Consider the following 21,552-nt stretch of genomic DNA (forward strand, 5'->3'; position numbering starts at 1 on the left):
ATGGCCTCACATTCACCGCTTGTAATAATTGTAAACACCACACAAGCCAGTCATAAACTCTGGCAGCTCTGTCTCCATTATCCGGCAGAGGAAGAGAGATACTCTTTATGGTTACCAGGGTAGCAACTAATGTTGAGTTAAAAACACCACCTACCCATACAACTATTTAATAAAGTGGAGGATAGAAAATAGACAAACAAGCCCTGAACCAACAGCTCAAGAAAATATTGACAAAATAAACCAAAGTCAAATAATCTAATCAAGTAACACAAGAAAATGTCATAACAATAACGAGGTTATATACAGGGGGTACCGGTACCGAATCAGTGTGCGGGGGAACAGGTTAGTTGAGGTAGTTTGTACATGCAGGTAGGGGTAAAGTGAATATGCATGAATAATAAACAGCCAGTAGCAGCAGTGTAAAAACAAAAGGGGATATCAATGTAAATAGTCTGGTGGCCGTCTTATGTTTTGGGGGTAGAAGCTGTTAAGGAGCCTTTTGGACCTAGACTTGGTGCTCCGGTACCGCTTGCCATGTGGTAGCAGAGAGAACAGTCACTGACTTGGGTGACTGGAGTCTTGACAATTTTTTTGGGCCTTCCTCTGACACCGCCTGGTATATATTCAGAACCAAAAATGTGCGTGTCTTGATTGTTGACCAATGACCAGTCATCAGCTTTGGCACGCAAAAGTTCATAAAAGCACGCCAATCTGGCATATCCAGACTAGTGGCCAGAAATAACTTGATTCATTTCCTCAAGTTTTGCCTGGAAAACCCAGATTAGGCCTCCATTTATATGATCCATATGAAACACAGTTTAGCAGTCTACTACTGACTACTACTGCCAGAACAAGTATCAGGTACCTGGCCATTTGACTGATCATTTTAATATTCCAGAAAGACCTAGTTTGGCTTTTGGCGACATGTCTAAAGAGAAGCAGCCTGTAACACCTTCCTTATTAGCAGATGAAGATGTTGCATTCTGGGAAATGTCTTCCGATATTTGTGAGGAAGAACAGGGCTCCCAGGCTGAGCCCTCCTCAGGCAGGCTGCCCTTCAAAGTGACGGCGATCCTGCAACCCAACTACAGGTAAGTGTGTGATTTAGCTCTGGACTCCAGAGAAGTGACATGATATACATCATGACTGAATAGTGGCGGCTAACTTCAATTCCTTTGAGCTCCAAATGCAGGCGTAAAACGCGGTTTATTTCGGTGTGGCATTCTTGCGTTTTTGAAAATGAATCATCGTGTGTGTCTGTAATGACAGGCTACATTGTGCCACAGGTTCGCACCCCCCTCCCCCCTTTCTGGGGGTCGGAGATCAAAACGGTTGAAAGTCCCGGGGATGCTTGATAGCGGCAATAAATGAATTGTGTTGGTGATAATAAGTGCAGCATTTATTCCAGTTCAAAATTGCTTTGCTAAATATTTTCCTCGTTAGATTTGTCAGCTTTCCCCTCTTCTTGTAATAATTGCGCGACGCGTCTGTGAGGGGTCTGTGCACGGCCCTGCTTCCAGGGAACCAAGTGCTGCTCTGCTCTACCAAGACAGCTGCATTCCCTATGTATGACCAAATGAATTGATCTGGACATTTCAAGGCCCTACTTTACCACACACTTCATCTTGGTAGAGGGCCCAGCCAGAGACAGCCGTATGTGTGTGGCATGACTTTAAACATGCTATCCAGCTGTCAAACAGTGTGTATGTGTGTGTGTGTGTGTGTGTGTGTGTGTGTATATGTGTGTGTCTGTGTGTGTGTGTATGTGTGTGTATGTGTGTGCTTGCTAAAGAGGATGGAGAATTCAACCCCTGTGGATTAGAGTGGACGAAAACACATGCTCAGATCTCTCTTTTCTCGCTTCCTCTCTCTCCCTCCCTCGTTGTCTTTCCAGGCAGAGGATCCAGGGATTGTGTGGGCAGAGGGAGATTGGTACGCGTGTGTGTCTAAGTGTGGGTGTATGTGTGTGTGTGTGTGTGTGCCTATGTGTGTCCAAGTGTGTGTGTACAGTATGTGTGTATATGTGTATGTGTGTCCATGTGTGTGTGCGTGCGTGTGCGTGTGTGTGTGTGTGAATAGCATGAAGTGGCTCCAAGTCTTCTAGATACTGTTTGTCGTTTGGTGTTTTTCCAGTCTAATGGCTAAGGTGAGGATTCAGGGGAGATCTTTCACACATGGTTGATAAATGGTTTAATGTGAAGTCGCCTGTAGTTTGGCTGGCTACTCATGGTCTATTTTAGAGCCAGTGGTGACTACAGGAGAACACAGCTGTTGGAGGAGTGATGGAAGGAGGGTGAAAAGAGGAATACAGGAAGGTGGGGAGGAAAGGAGGAGGGAGAGAGAGAGGTAGGTAAGAGAAAGGGATAGAATCTGATCCTTATCAAGAGGGAAGGAGGGGTGACGAGAGAGGCAAGGAGGGGTGACGAGAGAGAGGCAAGAGGGGGAAGAGAGAGAGGCAAGAGGGGTGTAGAGAGAGAGGCAAGAGGGGTGTAGAGAGAGAGGCAAGAGGGTGGAAGAGAGAGAGGCAGGAGGGGGAAGAGAGAGAGGCAGGAGGGGGAAGAGAGAGAGGCAAGAGGGGTGGAGAGAGAGAGGCAAGAGGGGTGACGAGAGAGAGGCAAGGGGGGTGGAGAGAGAGAGGCAAGAGGGGTGGAGAGAGAGAGGCAAGAGGGGTGACGAGAGAGAGGCAAGGGGGGTGGAGAGAGAGAGGCAAGAGGGGTGGAGAGAGAGAGGCAAGAGGGGTGGAGAGAGAGAGGCAAGAGGGGTGGAGAGAGAGAGGCAAGAGGGGTGGAGAGAGAGAGGCAAGAGGGGTGGAGAGAGAGAGGCAAGAGGGGGGAAGAGAGAGGCAGGAGGGGGAAGAGAGAGAGAGACAGGAAGGGACGAGAAGACGAGGGAGAAAAAGAGGGAGAAAAAGAGGGGAGAAGAGAAGGGTAAGGGGGTTGGTTGGAGAGGAAGACAGGGAGGGAGAGAAGGAGAGAAGGGGAGGGTGTATTCAGACACCCATCTGCAGTGTGAGTCCACCAGAGCCCAGTAATTCAAAAAGATGGTACTCTGAGTGATGAGATATTTATACATTAATATGATCTCTCCCTCTCTCTCTCTCTTTCTGATCTCTCTCACCCTTTCTCTCTCTCTCCCTTTCACTTTCTCTTTCTTTCATCCTCTTTCTTTATGGCTTATCCCCCACCCCCCTCTCTAACTCTCTTTCTCTCTCGTTTCCCTTGATACTTGCTCTCTGCATATTCTCTCTCATTTCCTTCATTCTATTTGTTGAGTGTCAAGTCAAATGGCTCTACTGTTATGCCATCAGAGAAAGTGTTGCCCCCCCCCCCCCCCTCACTCTCTGTCACATTTGCATTTCCTGTTTTCGTCTTTCAGTGGAAGCGAAGGGCAAACAAGGCCACCAACTAAGCAACGCTGTGCCAGAGCCTCATTTAGACTGGGGGAGCACCGAGAACCTAGTCCTCCTCTCTCTTAGGACACACACACAAACACACACAGTCTTGGACAGCTAACCTTGTGGGGCCACGCAATTCAGTCCCATTCAAAATCCTATTTTCCCTAACCCCTAAACCTAACCCTAACCCATAATTTGACCCTTACCATAACCCTTTACCCAAAAACCTAACCTTAAACCTAACCCTAAACCTAATTCTAGCTCCTACCCCTAGCTCCTAACCCTAAACCTAACCCTAGCTCCTAACCCTAACCCTAAACCTAACCCTAACCTAATTCTAGCTCCTAACCCTAGCTCCTAACCCTAAACCTAACCCTAGCTCCTAACCCTAACCCTAACCTTAAACCTAACCCTAACTCTAGCTCCTAACCCTAAACCTAGCTCCTAACCCTAACCATAACCCTAAACCTAACCCTAAACCTAACCCTAGCTCCTAACCCTGAACCTAACCCCTAACCCAACCCTAACCCTTAAGGTAATTCTAACAGTAATTCTATTCTTAACCCTAAACCTAACCCTAGCTCCTAAAACTAACCCTAACCCTTAAGGTAATTCTAACAGTAATTCTAACCTTAACCCTAAACCTAACCCTAGCTCCTAAACCTAACCCTAGCTCCTAAAACTAACCCTAACCCTTAAGGTAATTCTAACAGTAATTCTAACCTTAACCCTAAACCTAACCCTAGCTCCTAAACCTAACCCTAGCTCCTAAAACTAACCCTAACCCTTAAGGTAATTCTAACAGTAATTCTAACCCTAGTTCCTAAACCTAACCCTAGCTCCTAAAACTAACCCTAACCCTTAAGGTAATTCTAACAGTAATTCTAACCCTAGTTCCTAAACCTAACCCTAGCTCCTAAACCTAACTCTAGCTCCTAAAACTAACCCTAATCCTTAAGGTAATTCTAACAGTAATTCTAACCTTAACCCCCTAGAAACAGCATTTAACCTTGTGGGGACTAACAAAATGTCCCCAGTTGGTCAAATTTGTGTTTGTTTACTATTCTGGTGGAGACTTCTGGGCCCCTCAAGAAGAGTGAAACACGTCCACACACACACACACACACCCCTTTCTCTACTGTGGTGCAACAGCTGTGGTCTACAGTGTCAGCAGTGCCGCTGGATCATTGGCAGACCTTCAGAGTGAACCAACCAACCAGGCTACATCAGATACCTCCGCCTCAGTTAGTGAACCGATCCCAAGGGGTGTTTCTCAATAGTCTTTGTTTGCTTCCTCATCTCCTCTCCTTTATGATCTACATCGATGTGAAAGGACTAGTCTCTGCATTGAATTTACAGACCCAGTCGTGTTCAATGATGTTAGGAGGAAAGGACACATTTTGAAAGTGAGATCGACCCTTGAGAAACGACTGAGTGTGTGTTTGTATTTACTATGGATCCCCATCAGCAGCTACTCTTCCTGGGGTCCAGCAACATTAAGGCCGTTATAAAGCGATGCTGTGCTGCTATTCTCATTGACGTGGCCAAAGCTTTAGATACGGTAGACCAGTGGTTCCCAAACGTTTTATAGTCCCGTACCCCTTCAAACATTCAACCTCCTGCTGCCTACTCCTTCAAACATTCAACCTCCTGCTGCCTACTCCTTCAAACATTCAACCTCCAGCTGCCTACTCCTTCAAACATTCAACCTCCGGCTGCCTACTCCTTCAAACATTCATCCTCCCCCTGCCTACTCCTTCAAACATTCAACCTCCCTCTGCCTACTCCTTCAAACATTCAACCTCATGCTGCCTACTCCTTCAAACATTCAATCTCCAGCTGCGTACCCCTTCAAACATTCAACCTCCGGCTGCCTACTCCTTCAAACATTCAACCTCCAGCTGCCTACTCCTTCAAACATTCAACCTCCAGCTGCCTACTCCTTCAAACATTCAACCTCCGGCTGCCTACTTCTTCAAACATTCAACCTCCGGCTGCCTACTCCTTCAAACATTCAACCTCCAGCTGCCTACTCCTTCAAACATTCAACCTCCAGCTGCCTACTCCTTCAAACATTCAACCTCCGGCTGCCTACCCCTTCAAACATTCAACCTCCTGCTGCCTACTCCTTCAAACATTCAATCTCCGGCTGCCTACTCCTTCAAACATTCAACCTCCGGCTGCCTACTCCTTCAAACATTCATCCTCCCTCTGCCTACTCCTTCAAACATTCAACCTCCGGCTGCCTACTCCTTCAAACATTCAACCTCCGGCTGCCTACTCCTTCAAACATTCAACCTCCGGCTGCCTACTCCTTCAAACATTCAACCTCCGGCTGCCTACTCCTTCAAACATTCAACCTCCAGCTGCCTACTCCTTCAAACATTCAACCTCCAGCTGCCTACTCCTTCAAACATTCATCCTCCCTCTGCCTACTCCTTCAAACATTCAACCTCCTGCTGCCTACTCCTTCAAACATTCAACCTCCAGCTGCCTACTCATTCAAACATTCAACCTCCGGCTGCCTACTCCTTCAAACATTCAACCTCCGGCTGCCTACTCCTTCAAACATTCAACCTCCGGCTGCCTACTCCTTCAAACATTCAACCTCCTGCTGCCTACTCCTTCAAACATTCAACCTCCGGCTGCCTACTCCTTCAAACATTCAACCTCCTGCTGCCTACTCCTTCAAACATTCAACCTCCGGCTGCCTACTCCTTCAAACATTCAACCTCCGGCTGCCTACTCCTTCAAACATTCAACCTCCGGCTGCCTACTCCTTCAAACATTCAACCTCCGGCTGCCTACTCCTTCAAACATTCAACCTCCAGCTGCCTACTCCTTCAAACATTCAACCTCCGGCTGCCTACTCCTTCAAACATTCAACCTCCGGCTGCCTACTCCTTCAAACATTCAACCTCCAGCTGCCTACTCCTTCAAACATTCAATCTCCAGCTGCCTACTCCTTCAAACATTCAACCTCCAGCTGCCTACTCCTTCAAACATTCAACCTCCAGCTGCCTACCCCTTCAAACATTCAACCTCCAGCTGCCTACTCCTTCAAACATTCAACCTCCGGCTGCCTACTCCTTCAAACATTCAACCTCCGGCTGCCTACTCCTTCAAACATTCAACCTCCAGCTGCCTACTCCTTCAAACATTCAACCTCCGGCTGCCTACTCCTTCAAACATTCAACCTCCTGCTGCCTACTCCTTCCAACATTCAACCTCCGGCTGCCTACTCCTTCAAACATTCAACCTCCTGCTGCCTACTCCTTCAAACATTCAACCTCCGGCTGCCTACTCCTTCAAACATTCAACCTCCGGCTGCCTACTCCTTCAAACATTCAACCTCCGGCTGCCTACTCCTTCAAACATTCAACCTCCGGCTGCCTACTCCTTCAAACACTCAACTACCAGCTGCCTACTCCTTCAAACATTCAACCTCCGGCTGCCTACTCCTTCAAACATTCAACCTCCGGCTGCCTACTCCTTCAAACATTCAACCTCCGGCTGCCTACTCCTTCAAACACTCAATCTCCAGCTGCGTACTCCTTCTAGCACCAGGGTCAGCGCACTCTCAAATGTAGTTTTTTTGTGCAATCATTGTAAGCCTGCCACACACACCATACAATACATTTATTAACCATAAGAATGAGTGTCACATGAGTTTGTCACAACCCGGCTCGTGGGAAGTGACAAAGAGGTCTTATAGGACCAGTGCACAAATAATAATATAATAATAATTTAAAAAAATGATCTTTATTTAGCCATCTTACATATAAAACCTTATTTCTTAATTGAAAATGGTGAATAACTCACCACAGGTTAATGAGAAGGGTGTGATGCTTCGCTATATCACATTTGACATTGTCCATAAGCTTGAGTTCATTTGCACACAAAAAATCATACAGTGATGGAAAGACCTGTGTGTTGTCCTTGTTAATGCAGACAGAGAAGAGCTCCAACTTCTTAATCAGAGCCTCAACTACATTGAATATAGTTGCAGAGTCCCTGTTATCGTAGATTCAGATCATTCAGGGAGAAAAAACATCACCCAGATAGGCCAGTCGTGTGAGAAACTCGTCATCATGCCAGCGGTCAGACAAGTAAAACTTATGGTCAGTAAAGAAAACATTAAGCTCGTCTCTCAATTCAAAAAAACGTGTCAATACTTTGGCCCTTGATAACCAGCGCACTTCTTTCTGTATGTTGTAAAAGTGTTACATGGTCGCTGCCAATACTATTGCATAGTGCAGAAAATACACAAGAGTTCAGGGGCCTTGCTTTAACAAAGGTAACCATTTTCACTGTAGTGTCCAAAACGTCTTTCAAGCTGTCAGGCATTCCTTTGGCAGCAAGAGCCTCTGGGTGGATGCTGCAGTGGACCCAAGTAGCGTCGGGAGCAACTGCTTGCACACATTACCACTGAACTATGTCTCCCTGTCATGGATTTTGCGCCATCAGTACAGATACGAACACATCTTGACCACCAAAGTCCATTTGATGCCACAAAGATGTCCAGTACTTTAAAAATATCCTCTCCTGTTGTTCTGGTTTCCAGTGGTTTGCAGAAGAAGATGTCTTCCTTAATTGTTTTTTTGGCCTTTTCCCCCAGCATTGTCCCAGCCATCTCCGCGGCATTAGGAAGACTGAAGTCCTCCACAATAGTATAGGGCTTGTCTGTCCTAGCCACTCGGTAACTCACCATATAAAACACTTCTAGACCATTATTATTAATTGTATCTGTTGCTCTAATACATTTCTTACTACTCAAAAGTTGTCTTAATTCTCGCTCAAAAAACTCCTGTGGCTTATTTTTCAAATTGGCATGTTTTGTTTGTAAATTTCTGCTCAAGAGTGAAAAACAAAATGTAAATGTGAATCACATTTTTATTTGGAGTACCCCCGATGGCAGTTTGGGAATACCTGCGGCAGACCATTCCATTCTTGTGGGCCAGTTAAGAAGTATTGGTATTGCTGAGGGGTCTTTGGCCTGGTTTGCTAACTACTTCTCTCAAAGAGTGCAGTGTATAAAGTCAGAAAACATGCTGTCTCAGCCACTGCCTGTCACCAAGGGAGTACCCCAAGGCTCGATCCTAGGCCCCACGCTCTTCTCAATTTACATCAACAACATAGCTCAGGCAGTAGGAAGCTCTCTCATCCATTTATATGCAGATGATAAAGTCTTATACTCAGCTGGCCCCTCCCCGGATTTTGTGTTAAATGGTCTACAACAAAGCTTTCTTAGTGTCCAAGAAGCTTTCTCTACCCTTAACCTTGTTCTGAACACCTCCAAAACAAAGGTAATGTTGTTTGGTAAGAAGAATGCCCCTCTTCCTACAGGTGCTATTACTACCTCTGAGGGTTTAGAGTTTGAGGTAGTCACCTCATACAAGTGCCGTCCTTCTCTCAGCACATATCAAAGCTGCAGGCTAAAGTTAAATCTAGACTTGGTTTCCTCTATCGTAATCGCTCCTCTTTCACCCCAGCTGCCAAACTAACCCTGATTTAGATGACCATCCTACCCATGCTAGATTACGGAGACATCATTTATAGATCGGTAGGTAAGGGTGCTCTCGAGCGGCTAGATGTTCTTTACCATTTGGCCATCAGATTTGCCACCAATGCTCCTTATAGGACATATCACTGCACTCTATACTCCTCTTTAAATCTCTGTATACCCATCGCAAGACACACTGGTTGATGTTATTTATAAAAGCCTCTTAGGCCTCACTCCCCCCTTTCTGAGATATCTACTGCAGCCCTCATCCTCCACATACAACACCTGTTCGGCCAGTCACATTCTGTTAAAGGTCCCCAACGCACACACATCCCTGGGTCACTCCTCTTTTCAGTTCGCTGCAGATAGCGACTGGAACGAGCTGCAACAAACACTCAAACTGGACAGTTATATCTCAATCTTTTCATTCAAAGATTAAATCATGGACTGTGCCCAATAATGTTTGTACCATGTTTTGTGCTGTTACCATGTTGTGTTGCTACCATGCTGTTGTTATGTTGTGTTGCTACCATGTTGTTGTTATGTTGCTACCATGCTGTGTTGTCATGTGTTGCTACCTTGCTATGTTGTTGTCTTAGGTCTCTCTTTACGTAGTGTTGTCTCTCTTGTCGTGATGTGTGTTTTGTCCTATATTTATATTGTGTTTATTTATTTTTTTAAATCCCAGGCCCCTGTCCCTACAGGAGGCCTTTTGCCTTTTGGTAGGCCGTCATTGTGAATCAGATTATGTTCTTAACTGACTTGCCTAGTTAAATAAAGGTTAAAAAAGATATATTGAAAAAACAATGTCAAACATTACAATACATTCGCAACACACTAAGTGTGTGCCCTCAGGAGCCTTCTCCACTACCACATATCTACAACACATAATCCATGTGTACGTGTGTGTACAGTGCGTATGTTATCGTGTGTGTGTATGCATGTGTCTGTGCCTATGTTAGTGTTGCTTCACAGTCCCTGCTGTTCCATAAGGCGTATTTGATCTGTTTAAATGTCATTTTACTGCTTGCATCAGTTACTTGATGTGGAATAGACTTCCCCCTTTGTGACACCTGACCACATGGCTGAACAGTAGTCCAAGTGAGACAAAACTAGTCTGTAGGACCTGCCTTGTTGATAGTGCTGATAAGGCAGAGCAGTGCTTTATTATGGACAGACTTCTCTCCATCTTTAATCAAATCATGTTGGTCACATACACGTGTTTAGCAGATGTTATTGGTCACATACACGTGTTTAGCAGATGTTATTGGTCACATACACGTGTTTAGCAGATGTTATTGGTCACATACACGTGTTTAGCAGATGTTATTGCGGGTTTAGCTTTAACACTTGTGTTTCTAGCTCCAACAGTGCAGTAATATCTAACAATTTCACAACAATACATACAATACACAAATCCAAAGTAAAGGAATGGAATTAAGAATATATAAATATGTGGGCGAGCAATGTCGGAGTGGCATAGACTAAGATACAGTAGAATAGAATAGAATACATTATATACATATGAGATGAGTAATGCAAAATATGTAAACATTATTAAAGTGACCAGTGTTCCATTATAAAAGTGGCCAGGGATTTCAAGTCTATGTATATAGGGCAGCAGACTCTAAGGTGCTACTGATGGCTGTTGAACAGTCTGACGGCCTTGATATAGAAGCTGTTTTTCAGTCTCTTGGTCCCAGCTTTGATGCACCTGTACTGACCTCACCTTCTGGATGATTTCGGGGTGAACAGGCAGTGGCTTGGGTGATTGTTGTCCTTAATGATAATTTTGGCATTCCTGTGACATTGGGTGTTGTAGGTGTCCTGGAGGGCAGGTAGTTTGCCCCCGGTGAAGCGTTGGGTAGACCGCACCACTCTCTGGAGAGCCCTGCGGTTGTGGGCGGTGTAGTTGTCGTACCAGGTGGTGATACAGCCCGACAGGATGCTCTCAATTGTGCATTTGTAAAAGTTTGTGATGGTTTTCCTGGCACCACACTCCCAGGGCCCTTACCTCCTCCCTGTAGGCTGTCTCATAATTGTTGGTAATCAGGCCTACTACTGTTGTGTCATCTGCAGACTTCATGATTGAGTTGGAGGCGTGCATGGCCACGCAGACATGGGTGAACAGGGAGTACAGGAGGGGGCTGAGCATGCACCCTTGTGGGGCCCCTATGTTGAGGATCAGCGAAGTGGAGGTATTGTTTCTTACCTTCACCACCTGGGGGTGGTCCGTCAGGAAGTCCAGGACCCAGTTGCACAGGGCAGGGTTCAGACCCAGGGCCCTGAGCTTAACAATGAGCTTGGAGGGTACTATGGTGTTGAATGCTGAGCTATAGTCCATTAACAGCATTCTTACATAGGTATTTCTCTTGTCCACGATTGCATCGTCCGTGGATCTATTGGGGCAGTAAGCAAATTGAAGTGGGTCTAGGGTGTCAGGTAAGGTATGATCCTTGACTAGTCTCTCAAAGCACTTCATGATGACAGAAGTGAGTGCTACGGGGAGATAGTCATTTAGTTCAGTTACCTTTGATTTCTTGGATACAGGAACAATGGTGGACATCTTGAAGCACGTGGAGACAGCAGACTGGGATAGGGAGAGATTGAATATGTCCATAAACACTCCAGCCAGCTGGTCTGTACATGCTCTGAGGATGTGGCTAGAGATGCCGTCTGGGCCGGCAGTCTTTTGAGGGTTAACACGTTTAAATGTCTTACTCACGTCAGCCACAGAGAAGGAGAGCCCACAGTCCTTGGTAGCGTGTCGGTGGAACTGTGTTGTCCTTTGTTGTCCGTGATTATCTGTAGACACTGCCACACTTCTCATGTCTGAGCCGTTTAATTGCGACTCCACTCTGTCTCTATACTGACGTTTTGCTTGTGTTTTGGATCAGCCTTTTGGATCAGCCTCTGGAATCAGTTCAATTGCCCTGGGTGTTACGAACAAAGGATCCTCCAATTCGGGAAAGTTGTATTCCTGGTCGTAATGCTGGTGAGTTACCGCCGCTCTGATATCCAAAAGTTCTTCCCAGCTCTATGTAATAACACAAAAAAATTCTGGGCTAATATTGTAAGAAATAACGTATAAAAAAACGAAATACTGAGAAGTTGCCTAGGAGCTAGAAGCAGGGCTGTCCTATCTGTCTGCACCAGCTACTGTTGTATCAATATGTTTTTACCATGACAGTTTACAATCCAGGGTTACTCCAAGCAGTTTAGTCACCTCAACTTGCTCAATTTCCACATAACTTCCAGATGTGCAGCACACACACAGACCCACTGAGACCCAGAGACCCACACACACACACCACCCAGCGACCACTAATTCACAACACATAACTCACAACTGATTTGGATTCTTCAGATACCTCAGCCTCAGTCAGGGAACCGTTCCCAAGGGGTGCATCTCTATAGTCTTGGTTTACTTCCTCTCCTTGTCTCCTTTCCTTCACCTTAACTGACATATTCACAGACCAGGTCATGTTAGCTTGAACGAGGAACACAGCCATCATCTTGAGTTCAGATGAAGATTAGGAGGCTGCAATTGACTTAAGATACACCCCCCCCCCCTTGAGAAATGATTTTGTGAGTTGTTTCACATGAGCAGGTGCAACCCACACACAGCGACACACACACACATACCCACACACCCAGTGAACACACCCACACATAGCGACACAAACACACATACCCAGTGAACACACCCACACATACCCACACACAGCGACACACACACACATACCCACACACCCAGTGAACACACCCACACATACCCACACACCCAGTGAACACACCCACACACCCATTCCGACCACTAACTCACAACTCCCGGGCTAGCCGCAGAGTAAATGGAGATGGATCAACCAATCATCACTCCATCCTTAGACATCCCTCTAGCAATATGAAGAAACAACAAGGCCTTAGGCATGCCTACCAAATTGTGTATGTCTGTAACTGTCTTCTCTCTCTCACACACACACACACGATCAAATCAAATGTTTTTGGTCACATACACATATTTTGCAGATGTTATTGTGGGTGTAGCGAAATGCTTGTAAAATGTGTGTATACAAGGTTTTCTTCTACATGAGTTTATAATGGATTATTATGATTAGTCTCATAATGGTAAAGGTCAGGGTTGGTGTGTAAAAGCTGAACCTAGATCAGATATATGCTATATCTGAAGGGACAACTGCTTCCTGAAGCCCTTTACTACTGCTGGTTCAGGTAGGCTGTTATAATGGGACTTGACAGTCTGTTAGTCTCTAGGCTCTACATCTGCATTCACTGCACAGACCAACACTCTTAGAGAAAAAGGCTTCCAAAAGGGTTCTTCTCCTGTCCCCATAGGAGAACCTTTTTGGTTCCGGTAGAACCCCTTTTGTTTCCATGTAGAAGCCTCTGTAGAAAGTTTTCTACATCAAACCCAAAATGGTTATACATGGACCCAAAAAGGGTTCTTCAAAATGTTCTCCTATGGGGACAACCGAATACCCCTCTAAGGTTCTGGATCACATTTTTGTTTTGTTGTAAGAGTGTATAAACCAAACAACATGGTCTGAATTGGATGTTTCTATCACTGCAGAATGTAACACTGCAACTCCACTGTAGCAAGTGAAGTGAATGTAATTATGCATCTGCAGACACGATAACAACCAAAAACAAAAACGAATAGGCCTCTCTCGGGATAAGTCTGTCTTGTCTACTTGTCATGTCAGCTCTCAAGAAGTAAAGAATCACGGATTCTGGAACGTCACCTAATACTGAAGATCATAATCGCACGCGAATGATTTTTTTGCGGGAATGGACAGAGAATAGAATTCTGAACCAGCTTGCATTCGGATCGTACTTATTTGGTTTGTGGTTGCTAAAACCATAGGCTAATAGATTATTATAACAATATTCATCACCAATATCATGTCCCTATACATTGGCCTTACCCCCAACTAGGCCTACACATAGGCTACACATGCCGCGTTCAAAACAACTGGGAACTCGGATATCTTCGACTTCCGACTCAAGTGCGTTCCAGACAACTGGGAACTCGGGAAAAAAACGAGCTCCGACTCGTTTTGAACGGTCATCCAACTCAGAATTAACCTAAAGATAACTGACGTCACGGTTTAACCTATTTTTCAAAGTTCCCAGTTGTCTTGAAAGAACCAACACACCCATACAGACACCCATCTACATTGCAGTCATACAAGTGCCTTATGACAGACCAGGGGTCTTTGAAAAGGCACGCCACTGGCCGATATTCCCCTCTACATTTCCCCACAAGAAAAGGAAAGGCTTTCCTTACCCATCGCCTGTGTTTGAGGTCTCTAGATGCAGATAGTCATGTCAGATATGTATCCGTTCTGTTCGTCGGTCACCGTGTTGAAAAAAAGCAATCTATGCCATTCCAATCCCGTTATCGGAGCCTCCGTTATCAGCCTGGGTGCGCAGATCAGACAGAGAACCCGGCCAGGGTCTCCCGTAATTCCCCCGTTACATATGTATCTTATCAAACAGCTGCATAGTTTCTCGACGCTGCGCTGCGGCGGTGTTTTGCATCAGGGAGCGAGTGTAGGCTAGTATCCTACGGTCTATCCCTGTATCTTGCGACGAAGGGGGCTGCCTGCTAGGCTGCAGTGCCTATGATAGCTGAACGACCACGAATCCTGTGGTACCGTTGGTACGTCTCCGTTTGTTCAGTCGATGGCAGCCAGCAGGTTCAATCTACCGTTATCCCGGGCAGTGCGCGCTGCATTCGAATACTAGCCACTAATCGATATCTACCGTTGTTCTGTATCTAATGGGAGCATCCGAGAAGAAAAAACGATTTCGGTGGTGGGGGTGCTGCTGCTGCGCGTGAGGCACGGTCCTCTCTAGCGGGAGATCTGACAAATGGTGCAGAAGAAGATATATCCATCCCGATCCCAGTTGGCTCGAATCGAAGTGATGAGGGAAACTGGACGCGCGCTTGTTGTCTTACCCGGTTTTACACCGATTTCCCCGGTTTCCTTACTTTTCATTTCTCTCTCTCTGGTGGGTGAAATTAGTAGCAGGGGAGAAAAGGGATGGGGGCCGCACGAGACGGCAGCTCCTCCCCGTGCTCGGGTTTGCTTATCACAGGAGCGAGCGGGTGAAAGAGAAAGAGAGAAAGGGAAATATATTTATTGTATATTTTGCTTGCTTTGGCAATGTAAACATATGTATCCCAGGCAGGTAAAGCACTTTGAATTGAGTGGACGACAAGGGGTACTCGTGGGGCGAAATAAAGGCGAAATTGTAGACAGAGCGATGTCGGAGCGCCATAATGTAGGTTTTCAAAATGTGTCACTCCTCCACTGTCGTGATACGATGTTTTGACGCACATCAGGCCAACACACTCCTTCTCTCTGCGCCAATGTAACGGTATAACATAATGGTACCGTTACAATGTAAACACATCTTGTTTCACTAACCCCCACCACCCCCGTAGCAAGGAACGCCCTCGTAGTATCCACCATATCCGTTTTAATACAATAGGCCTACAATATAATGGTGGAATTGTCTGTGCAGTCAGCCTGTTTTGAGGGTTTTAACTATGTTTAAATTCGGGGTTTTAACTGTGTAAATTCATGTCTTGAATCCACAACGGCACAGCAAATTAGACCGTGACCGATGACGGAGTCGGGACATTGTAAAGTAATAGCCTATTTTGCTGTATAAAGAGAAAGAGAGAGCGACAGAGAGAGCCTGTTTCCCTTGAGATGGGTCTGAATCTCAGAACTGAATTCATGGGGGGAGGGGTTACAGCAACACGCGAGGGATAAAGAGCTCTGTCTGTGGAACGAGGACATACATTACTCACACTTCTAACGCCTCAGAACTAAAGCTAAAGACAACCAATATATTTCTGTAAAAAAAATAAAAACGCTCCTTTCGACATCTTTAGACTATGGTGATAGAAATATATACATTATAATGATTCCTTTGTTTGGAATGTTTATAGACAATAAACTTGCTGATCGATCAATCCCGATTGCTTTTATTGTAAGCAATACATTTTGATAGACTAAATAATTATTCATACATCTAATCAACAATCGAGCACGGAAATCTCAACCCTGCACCAGACAGGACACTACAGCCCCTACCTTCATGAAGAATTGATTCAAAACAAATATATATATATATATATTGTTCCTGAGAAATAACTGACATTGAATGTTCCATTCCTCAACCCGCTTTCATAATAACATTGTTACTACTGTGTTCTAAAATAATGTTCCAAATGGCACCCTATTCCCTTTATAGTGCACTTAGTTTTAAAAAAAGGAGTGCACTATATAGGGAATAGGGTGCTATTTGGGACATACGCCTTAAGCTACTTATTTAAAGAGGGTTGACAAAGAAGAGTTGTGTGTAAAGTGTGAGGACTTACTAAATCTGACACTGAATGGGGCTGAGGCACAAACGTCAGTTTACCTGCTTGTTGAAAGGTGGTCTGCTGAATGAAGGATTGTCAATATTTCTTTCCTTCCTTCTTTCCCTCTAAAAGACAAGTTAGCCGGTCTATCTTTTCTCCTTTCTCTCTCTTCCTCAGAGGTACTTAGTTTCCTCAGTCAGATTTTGCCCAATGAAATCAATGTAATACTAAACCTTGATCACCTAGTTGGCTATTAAGTCATGTATCACTCCTACTGCAAGTGGCTCTGGATAAGAGCGTTGAAGAGCGTCTGCTAAATGACTAACGTGCCAAAAGAGGCCGTGGTTGAAGGTTGAAGAGCGTCTGCTAAATGACTAACGTGCCAAAAGAGGCCGTGGTTGAAGGTTGAAGAGCGTCTGCTAAATATTTTTTTATTTAACTTCTATTTAACTAGGCAAGTCAGTTAAGAACAAATTCTTATTTACAATGACAGCCTAGAAAACTGCCTTGTTCAGGGGGAGAACGACAGATTTTTACCTTGCTAGCTCAGGGATTTGATCTAGCAACCTTTCGGTTACTGGCCCAACGCTCTCACCACTAGGCTACAGGCCCCCTCAAAATCACTAACATGTCAATGTCAAAGAGGCCGTAGTTGAAGGTTTTGGAAGTCAAAACATCAAGACGACATCGCAGAAGAAGTCACAGATTTCAATCATTTAATTCCTCAATGCAGCCTATCTCCAAGGAGACAAAACATACATAGCAAATGTAAAAAGCATTCATAAACATATATAAAGCTTCAGGGTCAATTCCCTTTTAATTCAGGAAGGGAAACGAGATACCTAGTCAGTTGCACAACACAATGCATTCAACTGAAATGTGTCTCCTGTATTTATTTAATCAAACCCCTCTGAATCAGAGGTGCAGGGTGCTGCCTTAATCAATGTCCACGTCGATTAAGTACACTGACATTTCAATTCCAATTCTCTTCCAATACTTTCAATGAGGGAAATTTGGAATTTGTTCACTTTCTGAAATGACTGGAATTGAAATGGTATTGATCCTAACCTTGACATATACAGTTGAAGTCGGAAGTTTACATACACCTAAGCCAAATACATTTAAACTCAGGTTTTCACAATTCCTGACATTTAATCCTAGTAAAAATTCCCTGTCTCAGGTCAGTTAGGATCACCACTTTATTATAAGAATGAGAAATTTCAGAATAATAGTAGAGAGAATGATTTATCTCCGCTTTTATTTCTTTCATCACATTCCCAGTGGGTCAGAAGTTTACATACACTCAATTAGTATTTGGTAGCATTGCCTTTAAATTGTTTAACTTGGGTCAAACGTTTCGAGTAGCCTTCCACAAGCTTCCCACAATAAGTTGGGTGAATTTTGGCCCACTCCTCCTGACAGACCTGGTGTAACTGAGTCAGGTTTGTAGGCCTCCTTGCTCGCACACGCTTTTTCAGTTCTGCCCACAAATCTTCCATGGGATTGAGGTCAGGGCTTTGTGATGGCCACTCCAATACCTTGACTTTGTTGTCCTTAAGCCATTTTGCCACAACTTTGGAAGTATGCTTGGGGTCAATGTCCATTTGGAAGACCCATTGCGACCAAGCTTTAACTTCCTGACTGATGTCTTGAGATATTGCTTCAATATATCCACATAATTTTCCTACCTCGTTATGCCATCTATTTTGTGATGTACACCAGTCCCTCCTGCAGCAAAGCACCCCCACAACATGATGCTGCCAAACCCGTGCTTCACAGTTGGGATGGTGTTCTTCGGCCTGCATGCATCCCATTTTTTCCTCCAAACATAATGATGGTCATTATGACCAAACAGTTCTATTGTTGTTTCATCAGACCAAAGAACATTTCTCCAAAAAGCACAATCTTTGTCCCCACCTGCAGTTGCAAACCGTAGACTGGCTTTTTTTATAGCGGTTTTGGAGCAGTGGCTTCTTCCTTGCTGAGCAGCCTTTCAGGTTATGTCAATATAGGACTTGTTTTACTGTGGATATAGATACTTTTGTACCCGTTTCCTCCAGCATCTTCACAAGGTCCTTTGCTGTTGTTCTGGGATTGATTTGCACTTTTCGCAACAAAAGTACATTCATCTCGAGGAGACAGAACACGTCTCCTTCCTGAGCGGTATGACGGCTGCGTGGTCCCAAGGTGTTTATACTTGCGTACTATTGTTTGTACAGATGAACGTGGTACCTTCAGGCATTTGGAAATTGCTCCCAAGGATGAACCAGACTTGTGGCGGTCTACATTATTTTCTTTTGAGGTATTGGCTGATTTCTTTTGATTTTCCCATGTCAAGCAAAGAGGCACTGAGTTTGAAGGTAGACCTTGAAATACTTCCACAGGTACACCTCCAATTGACTCATTATGTAAATTAGTCCATCAGAAGCTTCTAAAGCTATAACATCATTTTCTGGAATTTTCCAAGCTGTTTAAAGACACAGTCAACTTCGTGTATGTACACGTCTGACCCACTGGAATTGTGATACAGTAAATTATAAGTGAAATAATCTGTCTGTAAACAATTGTTGGAAAAATGACTTGTGTCATGCTAAAGTAGATGTCCTAACCGACTTGCCAAAACTATAGTTTGTTTACAAGAAATTTGTAGAGTGGTTGAAAAACAGTTTTAATGACTCCAACCTAAGTGTAATGTAAACTACTGACTTCAACTGTACATAAAATGTATATAACCATACATAAAATAAACATACGTTAGATGTACATGATTTCATAACTATCAAAATGTCATCACTTCAACTGCTCATCTCTCCTCCAACCAGACCAAATACGAATAAAGAGGAGAGAAAGAGAGAGTGAAGAGGCAGGTAGAGTAGGAGGGAGTGGGGTGGAAAGAGAGAGTGAAGAGGCAGGTAGAGTAGGAGGGAGTGGGGTGGAGAGAGAGAGTGAAGAGGCAGGTAGAGTAGGAGGGAGTGGGGTGGAGAGAGAGAGTGAAGAGGCAGGTAGAGTAGGAGGGAGTGGGGTGGAAAGAGAGAGTGAAGAGGCAGGTAGAGTAGGAGGGAGTGGGGTGGAGAGAGAGAGTGAAGAGGCAGGTAGAGTAGGAGGGAGTGGGGTGGAAAGAGAGAGTGAAGAGGCAGGTAGAGTAGGAGGGAGTGGGGTGGAGAGAGAGAGTGAAGAGGCAGGTAGAGTAGGAGGGAGTGGGGTGGAAAGAGAGAGTGAAGAGGCAGGTAGAGTAGGAGGGAGTGGGGTGGAAAGAGAGAGTGAAGAGGCAGGTAGAGTAGGAGGGAGTGGGGTGGAGAGAGAGAGTGAAGAGGCAGGTAGAGTAGGAGGGAGTGGGGTGGAGAGAGAGAGTGAAGAGGCAGGTAGAGTGGGGTGGAAAGAGAGAGTGAAGAGGCAGGTAGAGTAGGAGGGAGTGGGGTGGAAAGAGAGAGTGAAGAGGCAGGTAGAGTAGGAGGGAGTGGGGTGGAAAGAGATCAACGGGCAGCGGTAACAACAGTAACAAGAGACAGCTGAGATGAGTCCCTTCACTTGTCAGCTCATTACAGTGTCACCTGCACTGATAACCCCACATCATTCATCCCCCTCTCCTCCTTCCCTTGTTCACAGACAGACTGATAACCCCACATCATTCATCCCCCTCTCCTCCTTCCCTTGTTCACAGACAGACTGATAACCCCACATCATTCATCCCCCTTCCCACCTCCCTCCCTTGTTCACAGACAGACTGATAACCCCACATCATTCGTCCCCCTTCCCACCTCCCTCCCTTGTTCACAGAGACTGATAACCCCACATCATTCGTCCCCCTTCCCACCTCCCTCCCTTGGTTCACAGACAGACTGATAACCCCACATCATTCATCTCCCTTCCCACCTCCCTCCCTTGTTTAGACAGACTGATAACCCCACATCATTCACCCCCTTCCCACCTCCCTCCCTTGTTCACAGACAGACTGATAACCCAACATCATCCATCCCCCTTCCCACCTCCCTCCCTTGTTTACAGACAGACAAAGAGCAGGTGACAGGAGTTAAACGCTAGCCAACATACACTCACTGACTGTGTGTTGGGGGTGATTTCAGTCCATTCAGGTAGATCTGGGGCCGTATCAAGCATTTCAGAGTAAGAGCAATGACCTAGGATCAGGTCACCCCTGTCAATATAATCTTATTCATTGTTATCTAAAGCAAAAACTGATGCTAGATCAGCCTTCCTTCCTGCATACCTGTTGTCCACCCGACCCATCAATAACATTACCTTTAGGCGTGTAATAAACACGTTATCAGCTGTAGGAAAAGGAATAGTCGTGATAAAGTAAAAAAATAGAAATCAGTTTCTGCCTAAGGATGCCTTATCAGCTCGAAATCTCCACAACACCACCAAAATCCATCACACAACCCCTCCAATACATTCCTATACCTCCCTCCTTCAAGAGCAGTTATCACTCTCTTCAGCCCAAATCATGTCCCCCTCCATCACTGAGGCCCCAGCCCAGCTGAGGCCCCCTGTGTCCCCAGGAAGTCTCCGTGGTCTGACCCCCACAGCCGGTAGAACTGGGTGAAGTCAACATAGGGAGGGACCCGCCCGGTCTTGTCTGGCTGCACCGCCTGGCTGCCACGCTGTCTGGAGAGAGTCCCATACAGTGGATATTTTAGTGAACATAATCTTCCTAGAAACAGAATAGAAACCATCCCGCCTGGGATTTTTCCCTTCTCTAACCCACCGAGCTACCCACCTGAAGAGGCTGCCTCCGTCTCCTGAAGAAGAGCTGGAGCTCTGGGTGGTCTGGTTATTGGTGGAATGGAGCGTGGTGGTGGGACTCTGGCTGCGGGGTGGGAGGGGGGCGGGTGGGCGAGGGGGGAGAGGGGGAAGAGAGGGAAGAGGGGAGAGACAGAGCTCATTTATGGACTGGAGGATGTCAAGGGAGGAACGGCGGACGGCGCTGGGTAGAAGGAGCGTGCTAGAGGTGACGAAGGAAGTGAGGAGAAAGAGATGGATGGAGGGAGTGAGTGAGTGAGTGAGTGAGGGAGTGAGTGAGTGAGTGAGGGAGGGAGGGGAAGAAGAGCAAAAGAAAGGGGGAAAATAATAGACAGATGGAGGATGGGAAAGCGAGGGAGCAGAAGGAGGAGATTCAGAGAAGGAAAATAAATAAGGAATGAAGGAAAGAAGACAGCAAAGTAAAGAATGGTAGGAGGAATGAACCAATCAATGACTCAGAACAGGGGCCATGCACATGCCTCTTAGAACAACACAATA

At 45.4% G+C, this 21,552-nt stretch overlaps 2 protein-coding genes across 2 annotated transcripts in view; both read right to left on the bottom strand.

Annotated features, from left to right (window-relative positions):
• LOC110485598 (beta-1,4-mannosyl-glycoprotein 4-beta-N-acetylglucosaminyltransferase) overlaps positions 1 to 14,889 on the bottom strand; it is a 76,115-nt gene extending 61,226 nt beyond the window's left edge. The window contains exon 1 of the mRNA XM_036940175.1: positions 14,203 to 14,889. The gene's annotated coding sequence lies outside the window, so the exon portion shown is untranslated. The remainder of the gene's footprint in view (positions 1 to 14,202) is intronic.
• Positions 14,890 to 18,972: 4,083 nt separating this feature from the next.
• Positions 18,973 to 21,552, bottom strand: part of LOC110485597 (TGF-beta-activated kinase 1 and MAP3K7-binding protein 1) — a 29,806-nt gene continuing 27,226 nt past the window's right edge. Inside the window, exons 12-13 of the mRNA XM_036940176.1 lie at positions 21,032 to 21,121; positions 18,973 to 20,919 (exon numbers count right to left, since the gene is read on the bottom strand). Of these exons, the coding sequence (XP_036796071.1) occupies positions 20,772 to 20,919; positions 21,032 to 21,121 (238 nt within the window). The 3' untranslated portion in view covers positions 18,973 to 20,771. The remainder of the gene's footprint in view (positions 20,920 to 21,031; positions 21,122 to 21,552) is intronic.

This window comes from Oncorhynchus mykiss, chromosome 13, assembly GCF_013265735.2.
Source record: "Oncorhynchus mykiss isolate Arlee chromosome 13, USDA_OmykA_1.1, whole genome shotgun sequence".
Lineage (NCBI taxonomy): Eukaryota > Metazoa > Chordata > Actinopteri > Salmoniformes > Salmonidae > Oncorhynchus > Oncorhynchus mykiss.